The 10,649-nt window shown below is 35.6% G+C and overlaps 1 protein-coding gene across 2 annotated transcripts in view; it reads right to left on the bottom strand.

Annotated features, from left to right (window-relative positions):
• Positions 1 to 376: 376 nt before the first annotated feature.
• MGAT4C (MGAT4 family member C) overlaps positions 377 to 10,649 on the bottom strand; it is a 323,806-nt gene continuing 313,533 nt past the window's right edge. For both annotated transcript variants that reach the window (XM_027663574.1, XM_027663584.1), the window contains 3 exons: positions 9,436 to 9,591; positions 5,134 to 5,281; positions 377 to 3,272 (listed from right to left, as the gene is read on the bottom strand). In XM_027663574.1, the coding sequence (XP_027519375.1) occupies positions 2,116 to 3,272; positions 5,134 to 5,281; positions 9,436 to 9,534 (1,404 nt within the window). In that variant the 5' untranslated portion in view covers positions 9,535 to 9,591 and the 3' untranslated portion in view covers positions 377 to 2,115. The remainder of the gene's footprint in view (positions 3,273 to 5,133; positions 5,282 to 9,435; positions 9,592 to 10,649) is intronic.

Raw genomic sequence — 10,649 nt, 5'->3', positions numbered from 1 at the left:
ATGGCAGGGTGGTTGGAAATAGGTGATCTTTAAGGTCCTTTCAAACCCAAACTGTTCTGTGATTCTATGAAAGGAAAAATAGAAGAATGACAGCTTATTAAAAGAAATGGAGATTGACCAATAATTAATTATCAAGTAGTTATTTTATAAACATGGAAGATCAATATTAAAAACCAAGTAATTTATAGGTATTTATAATAATTTAAGATTAGCATGTAGTTATTTTTTTAAAAAGTTGTATTAATTTCCTTTTCACGTTGAACATGTATGACATTTTAATCTGCTTTACTGAAGATATATATATGAAAAACAGGGATTTAAGTGTGTATTAAGGAACAAAGAAATAAAGACTTTCTTTGAGAAAAAGATGCTTTTCTGAATTACGTAGAAGCATATATCAGAAAATTTATTTGACAATGTACCTCTCCTTTGTACTGGATTTGACAAACGTGGACCTGAATTTATACAGGTTTATGAACCAGGAAAAGCAATTACATTGATGTTTCTGTAGTTTTTAAAAATAATTTACTCTTCTGAAATAACCATGTTAGGTTTGGATGTACTCATACAGTCATTAATTCATTCTTGGTCAGTGCAGGCATTCTTCAAATTTCTTACCTTCCAGGTTTAACTGAAAAATCATAAATGCAATCAGATGATAACCATAGTACTCATGAGACTGACAATAAAGTGTTCATCTGTGTCACACTTGCAACTCATGTATTTTTAGTGTGTCTGCTGAGATATCTCAAGAATTTCTTAGAAGAATAAACCCCACAAATTCTGCTAATCTGAATGTATGCATATTGTATAAATCATATGCTATACAGCCTCCCTGTGCGATGCACTAGTATCCCAGAACTGATACTGAAGTCATGCAGACTGAGAGAACTTTTCTGATTTTTGTCTAAAGCCAGACAAAATATTCTTACAGGAAATATGCCTAGCATCTTCCTTGTAGACAGAAGATGTCTACAAGACTAATATGATTAGAATTAGAAAACTGCAAAAAAACCCCCAAACCCCCAAAAAACTAACTTAGGACCATATTAATTTCTCATTGAATAAGGATTCCTCATTTTGTGTCTCTTCTATTGACTATAAATCACCCAGAGGAGACTGGAGCTTACACTGACCTCCAATTGATTAACCTGGTACAGTCTGTATTTGTATCATACTTAAACTGGACGTGTATATATGGAAGACATAAGAGTCTTCTGTTATGCTAAAAGCATACTGTAGTATTCAGCTATATGCAAATTTCTCAGGGAGAGTTCTACATATCATGAAGGAACAAAAAATGTTGCATCTGGGATCTGTTAAGATGCCTGTCTAAGAGAACAGTGGTGCCCTTGAGTTGCTTGGGTTTGATATTGACATCAGTACTCAAGCAGAAACCTTGCTTACTGTGAGACATTTTGTTCAAGTTAGGAGAGTAAATTGGTCCCCTAAGTAATATAGAATCCAAGTACTGCTAATTTCACTGAAAGGACCCAGAAAAAAGAACAAAGGATATTTGTTAAAACAGAATAACAGATGCAATTATCTCTTTCTTTACATAATTTTCATGTCAGATTTATAATTTTACATACATTCCCTTTTGAAAAGAAGTTGCAATGATTAGCCACACTATTTTCTTACAGTGCTCAGAAGGAAACTGCCAGTTTCAGGACGGATTTCCTTTTCACAACTGCCTGTAGAAGAAACACATCACCAACTACAGTACAAATGCATACTATCATAAGATTTTAAATTTTTATGTGCATAAGGTGCAATTCAGTCTTATTTCACAACATACTGGTCATAGATTTAAACCTTTTGGCAATTATAGGATGGGTTTTTTGTTTGTATGGTCCACAAGATCTCTCTTCCAGAGAAATAATAATAAAAAAAGAGTTTAAAGATCTCCTATAAAATTCAAAATTTTCAGCAAATAAATGTTTGTATATTGCCTGACCAAACTAGTAAAAAATAAATTGCTTTACTTGTTTTGTGATTTCCCCAGATTTTTTACATCTTTAGTGAAGAGTTGTAAGTGTCAGTTTTTCTGGGGAATGTCACCAGTTGGAACCCAGATGATTGTGTGCACTTTGTACCTGCTCAGGTGGCTTTGCTTTACTGATTTGGTGTTTGAGAAGTCCAGACACTAATGCTCCTAATGATCAACCATTCTTTTTGGCTTTTGGTAACAAGTATTCTCATGCAGTTAATATCAAACAGAACTTTGTGCTCTACATCAGTTATTTCAAAATTCCCATTTTTGAACTCCCCTAGTCTCAAGTAAGTTGTACATTGTCTCCCTTTTTTATTGCCTACAATCTTTTCTCCTACTTCCAGGGCTCCATGATGTAAAATATCATTTTGCCGATCTTCAGTTCCAGTAACAACTTTAATTTTACTGATTTTAATGGGCTTTTCAAATACAATTCCATAGAAGTCTCCACTAGAAGGAGCTTTGCCCCAGAAATACTCATCAATGCTACTGTAAGCCTTGCTTGCCTCATAGTTTTCAAATACATTCATGTTGGTGTGCAAGTTTGCAGGTGGGTTGTCAGGGATATCAAATGATTCCTCTTCAAAATCATCATCCTTTAACTTGTTTTCAGCTCCTTTGTAAGATGAGTAGTATCCCATGTGCTGGAACAAAGATGGTTTAAAACGTATCACTTCCTTTTGAGCTAACAGCCCGCGAAAGTGGATGAGTAACCAATCGCAAGGCATTTCTTGGTAAAACATCAACAGAAAGTGAGCCAGGCGTGGGAGGTCATGAGAATGATAAAGCTTTCCAATGTATCCCAGTTTGGAGAATTCCAAAGTCACCCAGTAGGATCCTTCTCGTGAGGCAATTACTTTCTTAACAGCAGTCAAAAAATTCTTTGAACAGCGAACATCATCTTCTAGCATCACATAATAGTCAGAAAGATTAGCACAAAAGTTTAGAAGGAAAGCGTAATCTACATTTTGTTTTGATCGAAACTTCACACGGTCCTCTGGGTCATTGTAATTTCTTTTGAGGCCATCCAGTACAGGATAATAATCCTCAGGGACGTGAATAACTATTAATCTGCCTGCAATTATATGATGTGCAAATTTCTGTGAAATATCCTGGACGATCCCTTCACACCAGGCTGAGTCAAAATCTGCCAGTTGTACTACCACTGCGATTTCTTTGAGTTCTTCATAGCTTGACTGTTCAAATATGGACTTGATGGTCTCAAGTAAATAATTTCCCTTTTTCCGTTTTACAGAGGATAGTCCAATTGTAAGATACCCTGTACGAAAGACAATTTCAACAAAAACTGGGTATTTGATATTGGAAACACTTTTGTCACAAAGCTTGCCCTCCAGAGCTCTGCTTATATGAAATAAATCTCGTGAATGGTGAAGAGTGAGAAATTTGGTATGTGAACTTAAATTGCATGCAATAAAGGACCTTTATTGCCTTTTTGTAAAGAAGCAATGTGTTGCAAGCAAATAGACATATGGAGACTATTGTGTTAAACATTTACTTGTTAACTGCAAGGAATAGCATGTCGTGGTCAGATGTGAAAGCAATGTGTATGTATACACCTGGTAGGTGAAACCACACAGAAAATTATAAGGGTTTAAAATCTGCTAAAGAAAGGGGTTTATGAGGTGATTACTCACACAGTATTTTTAAAGCTAAGAACTACCAAATGCAGCACAAAAATATGATACATAGAGTAATTGCCAAACTTTTATAATTTTAAACCCTCTAAAAGTCTAATAACATTTATACACAACTGCAGAGTGTTATGGATTTTGCATGGATAATTTATTTTCAGCATATTTGTTCTTTAGCTGAATTTGTCCAGTTTTTCCTTGCTAGTTCTTTTTCTAACTCTTTTTCAGGACTCATTGAGCATTTTACAGGGAACTCCTTCTTGCAAAATGCAATTTAGATATTATTTTAAAGTAAAAGAGAATATATTTCTCTTCTTGCTTGTACAAATAATTTTTAATGCTGTTACATCTTTCTAGAGAGAGATGTATTCTAATTATAAGGGAAGAATTTTCATCTCTGCCATTTTGTAGTCACTGCCATTGCATTTTTACCAGCATTCCAAATTAGTTTTGTTTTCAGATATTTGCTAATATATCTCTATTTTTCTAACTTCTGATGTAGAACATGTTAAGATTTTATAATTGACAGGGTGTACTTCAGTTGAACCTACCCCAACTTTCTTAAAATATGATGTTTTGTAAAAGACTGTTCTGATATAGTGATTCAGTGTTTCCTCGAGGCTTAAGTCTGCTCAAAAAGCAGTTGTACAGTGAAGTACAATCCCAGAAGTCATTTGCACTACCTACAGAGCCTCAAATTTTTCAAATCTAATTTGAACAAACTTTATAGCTTTCTACAAATAACAAACTATTTTATTTTACCTTCTGTTTTTGAGCTTCTGAGCTTTGAGAAATGATTGATTTGGAACACAAAGGACACCTGTCTAAAGGCTAGGAATGGCCATATTTCACTTCTAGAGGAAAGTCTTGAACTTGATTTCTCGTCTGAAATCAGAGTAACTAAATAGTCCATCTGCAGATAACTCTGAGAAGAACCCTTCTTTACTTTCCCCATAACAGCACAATTCACCTCCCTTATTATCACAGCTAAAGGAACAAGGAGTTCCATTTGCAGCTGCTGGGCTGGTAGAATAGGGAACCTGAAGGCTGTATCTATGGGATCCCAAGCATACTTAACATTGGATTTACTGGTTATACAGACAGAGATTGACAGGATGGTCTCAGAGAGCTGTTACAGAAAACCATCAGCATATATGCCTTGCTTCTGCTTTCTAAATCATCATCACCTTGCCTGAGAGGAGGCATCCATAGAAGTATGCTCACACAGACCATCCGGGGGCTGCTTGCAGGCTGTCTGCAAGTCAGCCATTTGGTCAGAAGGTAACCAGGCTGTGGGGCAGTCACTGCTAGGTCTGGACTTGCATCCACTCTAGAACTGCCTGTGCAGAGATAACTGTCCCACTAACTTTTTTGAGATTGTCACTGCTTAACTCAGCTCGTCCTACCTAGAAATACCAGAGGGACTATATGGATTTAACTTATTTTTAAATTGCCTCATTTCATAACATTCAGATTGCAGTTACTTACTTTTCCTTGGCAAAGGTGTGCCAGCTAAGTAGCGATAGGAAATGTTTATAGATCCTGAGAAATTAGACAAATCTTTAAAAGTGTGAACATAACGCTCTGGGTTGAGCTGGTGCGTGGCTGTTTCTCTGATTTGTTGCTTGCCCCCTTCCTAATAGCGGGAAAACAAAGAGAATAGAGGAGGGAGAGAGACAGAGAGAAACACATTTGTGAGTGCCAGCTAAAGAGGAAGCATGGACAGGCAGGTTTCTAAGAATAACATTTTTCAGTGTCAGCTTTTGTGAAAGCATGTATATGTCACCTCATTTAAAAAAAAAAGAAAAACCAGCAAAAAACAAAACAAACCAAAACATTACTGAAACATTACAGAAAATCTACCATGACCCTTCAGATTACAGTAAAAGAAAAGAAAAAAATATTTTGCACAAAGTCTCTGGAAAAATAGCAAATACTAAATTGTTGGCAAAAAAATGCTGTGGTATTCAAAAGAGGGTTTTGTCAGCAACAGATAAGATAACTTTCATCGATGTAGAAGTGGGGGAGATTTTTTCAGTGATTAAAAAAGCCACTGAACCTGTTGCAAATGAAAGACAAAACTAGATTCTGGCATCTGGCTCATTTTGCCATTTTTCTGAGAAGCTTCTACTCAGATTTGTGATAAGAAGAAATACATATGATCATGCAGACAGCAAAAGCTTTCTCTGAATTTGATGAACACTGTTTGATGGCATAGAAAAAAAGGCACATTTCTCACCATGCCTCCTCTTCCTGCCTCCTCCTTCAGTCTTTTTCTTCCAGAAGGCTTTCCTAACAATCGTAAAGTCACAGAAGGGAAAGAGCAGCTTCATGAGTAGTGCCCAATCCATAAGGTCACTTGAGCTTCAGGAAAAATTTGTTCCTTAGTCCTTAAGAAAAGGTAAAGTATCTAACAGGTTGTAACTCCATGAGACTGAATTTAAAAGTATGAATGCTTGTTTAATTTACCTGGTTGGATCTTAGTCTGATGGCAGGTCCTTGTAGAAATGAGTTCATTTATTCTGATATATACATTATCTCTCGAGTAATTTCTCTCTATTGCTTCTGTACTACTTTGTATTTGCTCATAAGTTACGAGAGGAAGTTTGATGAATGGATTCAGAATTAAAATATAACTCAATGGTCTAGGAACAGAATACACCAAAACTTCAAGAGATTTTCCATGAAAAATAGCAGATGGAAAAAAAATGGGCTGGTCCAAAAACTTCTTTTTTATAAAACCAACCTTTCTTTAATGTCAAAATATTATGTGTCATTTGTTCCAGAATAGAGCACCAAAATTTCTTGTTTCATAAGAAGGTTTTGGAATAGAAACCCATTCTGCTGAGGTTTTCCTACATAAAAAGTTTCAAAATGTTTAGAAATAGACAAAGTCAGAACAAAATGTTTTGATTTTAACAAGCTGACCACAAAAATTTTCCTTTTTTTTTTTAATAAATGCCTTTTGTGGCTAACTTTTTTTTTATAGTTGCTATTTTCATTCCTTTGTTGAATGATGGGCAAAACTGAGATATGGATTTTTCCAAAAGCTTAAAATCTGTTTCTTCTATCTCACACTACTATGCAGAGGTCAGTGAAGCTGAGGAGCTTGATTAATTCTCTTTGTTTGTCTTCTCTAGTTTTTTCTATGATGGTTCTGACTTTCATCTGTTAACTAACCTCTAACTTACATTCCAGTGTTTGCTGAAGCTTGCGGGTTTTATATGGGTGCCATAGGTTGAAGTGCCAGAAGTTCTCCATTCTTTATGGAGATACTCTGCTCTGCTAAAGATGCTGTGTCAGCTACAATACTACTATTGTTTTCATAGTGCCCAAAATAGTGATAAGTATTCACAGAAGAGTACAAAACACATGCTTTGCTTACAGTTCACTTACAACTCTGAAAAGGTTTAAAAACTCCACTGCATATATTGTGATATCTGGTATATATTAATTCAGTATGTCTTCAAAATATTTGATCAAATGTAGTTCATATGTTGCAGACGAAGCACCTTAAACTGCTTTTCTAATATACATGCATCAGCAGTGCATAACTGCACACCCTCTATCCAATATACTTAAGCAATTTTGCTCTTTCCATTTCTGCAGCAAATGCCCTGTAGAAAACAGTGATGGGATTTTTTGGACATGTGATACTCTCTGAGCAAAAGCAGAAAGGTTCTCCTCTCCCTTCTTAAGACTTGCCATAACAAATCTTACTTTAATATTCTAATATGTTGAAAAAGACCACTCATCTAATCTTACATGTGGTGCCAGAGACACCAACTCCACAGTCCCTTGCACAGCTTGCTGCCTGAGATCGGGAAGAGGAACTCAGGGTCAGTTGCCTTTCTTTTATCAGTTACCTTCAGCAGATAGTCCAGCAGGAGATAGGCTACAATTCAGAGTGCCTTCGGGGCTTTGAGGACTTTCATATTCTCATTCCCTGAGGGGAACTGGTTAGCGTGTTGTCCTTAAAGGCTTTCCCTAAGTGTCTCTCTCTTTGCCACAAATACTGAAATTGCTCATCTTTTACCTCAGCAGAGAAAACACACCAGGCACAGTGTGTTTGGAGCTGTCAGACATGGTCAGGGAAGTTGAAAATAAATAAACTAAAAAGTCAACAGACTAACACATTTGAAAATTCTTGATGGACCATAAAGGTATCAAGAGATCTGGAAGAACTGTCAGGAGACTTGGCAAGAGACTTGGCTGGGAACTACACGAATACAAACATGCCAGAACTGTGATGAGAGAAGCAATGAAAGAGAGAGAATTTATAAAAAAGTGGGGAAAAGGAGAGAAAATTAAGAATAAGACATGGAGCCATCTGGGGAGCTGGCAAACAGGACGGGAAAAGATTTCAAAAGCAAACCAAGAGGAACACCATTAGCAGTAATAATAAAAGTACTTTCAAAAACATCTGGGGGACTTTGAAGCAATTAGAGAATGGGGAAGAAACACCAGGGCAAATACCACTAGGGAAAAAAAAAAGTGACAAGGCAGGTCAAATTTGATCATAACCAAGAATTGCTAAATAAATAAAAGAGTGCAAAACTTTAGTTTTAGAGAAAGCAATATATCTGTAATGGAGTAATATGATAGAGGCATGGGCTATGTTTTCAGTGACTTAAAAAAATACTAGCATAATCTTAATTTGTAAATATTTACAATACTGTTATAAGTAATTTCAGAAGTAAAATATTTTGAATTAAAATTATTAGGAAGTTATATATGGTTCTGATAAGTAATTTAAAGATTATACTATTTGTGTATTATACTTTTTGTAATACTGTTGTGTTTCTTTTCAGGTCCAACTGAGATTGAACTTCACCTTTCAGAATATTGGAAAGCCCATACTTTCCCAGTTCAATTCAAGATCAAGATAGGAATGTCTAATCACATCACAGTATAACATATTCAGTTTAGTCATTTTGCTATTTGCAAGCTCCAGTTGTTAAGCCACCATGCTCTTTTACCAGACCCAGTCCAACCTCCAAAGAATTGGAAATCCAATCCACTAATCAAGACTTCAGGGCTTGTTTGACATTCAGCACTGAGACACTCTATGTTGCATACAAACTGTAAAGTCATGTTACATTGTTAGAAGCTTATTTTTTGAAACTCCTAACACAAACCTTTCTATTTTTTTCTTTTCAAAATCATAAATTTAGACTAAGTTGAATTTACATCTAATTGTTAATGCTGTAGAACTGAACCTGTCCGACTCAAATCTGAGATATAGAAGGTGAGAAAAACATAAAATAAAACCACTAAAAAGAAATTATTCATGCAAGGAGTTTAAAGTAGATGGAATTAATGAGAGTTCTCTTTTATAATTTAATTTTTATAATAGCCTTTAATGCACCATTCACAGGTGAGATTTGCAGTGTGGACTGAAATTATCTCACACGAATATTTCAGATGTAGTCTATTTTCAACATTAAAATTGAGGGAAATCCAGAAGTATGGAAAATACAGAGAATATTTTGACTCAAAGGGCACCTGATGGAGATACCTTCATGTTTTGCTATATTCATTATCTCCCATACTTCCAATAAACAGAGACATATTTACTTCTGTGAAAAGGACTGTTAGGATCTTACTGACACACTGTATATGGTATACATTAGGAAGATGATTTCATCATAAAGGACACATTTTGAGGATACTTCATTGTTAATGGTACACAAACAGAGAAAATTGAAGGAATTATGAAATTTAGCGTTTAACTAGGGATGCATCCTGTTTTGTTGTTCTAGGATAATTTCTCCTATCTAAAAAACTTACCAAAACGTAACCATCTTCAATGTACAGGTTCATGAACAGCAAGCAAACGACAAGGATTCCTAAGAATGACACTGCTGATCTTTTCCGCAAGCATCTCATTTTATCAAAATATTTCAAGCTGTGTCTCGTGTGAAGAACAGCATACAGTATTGTCACCTATGAAAGAAAACCACAGTATTACAAGAACTGTCTGCCCAATAAACATTATAACAAATCAACTTACCTTCAGATATATCAAATCCCTTCAAACACACATAGACTATACGCTTTCAGGTGAAATTAATTTCATTTAATAATTGTCATCTTCAAGTTCCATATACAATCTTAACTATAATTTAAACTTCTCTTTTTTGCTTGTTTATTTGTTGTGGGGGTTATTTTTTCAGTAAATAGAAAAAAATATTACCATACCCATTTTAGGTTGGAATTATGATGTCACTATGGCAGGTGTGCATCAGCAGTTCAGTTTCCCATGCTTAACTGTCAGATCCCAACTTGATGGCTAGAGATGACGCTGTGCATTGTTTTCCTATGTACCTGGGTCTCCTCCCAAAGACAGGTCAAGCCAACAGGCAAGAACGAAGCTATTGCATGACTCAGTGTTGTTGCCAACAGAGGAATTCTGGATACCAGAACTTCCAGGCACAAATGAGGTACCTTCCCTGAAGTGAGAAAGCAGTAGCAAGGCTGTGCAACATCCCTTAACCTTAGACCTCTGTATCACAATGGAAAAACTCTCACTGGAGATATAATTCTCTTCTTCAGAAGAAAGGTGTATGTCTGTCTAAAACTAGACACATTTAAACAGAGTATTGGGAAGTCCTGACTTAATTAAATGAATCAAAGAAGGGGGGCATGGAGGACTATAAAGCCACTCAGTAGTTCTATTCAAGGTCAAGAAGAAGGACTACCTAGTCACATCACAAAGTTGCATATTGATTTTAGCCGTTTTACTCTTTAAAACAAGATGAATGGTGTTCTTGCCCACAGAATCATAAACAATAAGATATGTAGGACTACATAGGTTTGAACAAGATTTGGCCACAAAGTGAAGATCGCACTGCCCAAACTCTAAGGGATTATTAGCAAAAAGAGAGATTATAAACTTATTATTTATGTCCTCGCAAATATTTTGACTATTGTCCATAGCAATGCCTGACTTTTCAATGGAATTTAATATATAGAAGTCATACAAAAATTGGGAGTTTGAAGCT

The sequence above is a fragment of the Corapipo altera genome, unplaced genomic scaffold, assembly GCF_003945725.1.
Source record: "Corapipo altera isolate COAL_440 unplaced genomic scaffold, ASM394572v1 1, whole genome shotgun sequence".
Lineage (NCBI taxonomy): Eukaryota > Metazoa > Chordata > Aves > Passeriformes > Pipridae > Corapipo > Corapipo altera.
The sequence above is the reverse complement of the archived record's forward strand: the minus strand, read 5'-3'. Positions and strand labels throughout refer to the sequence as shown.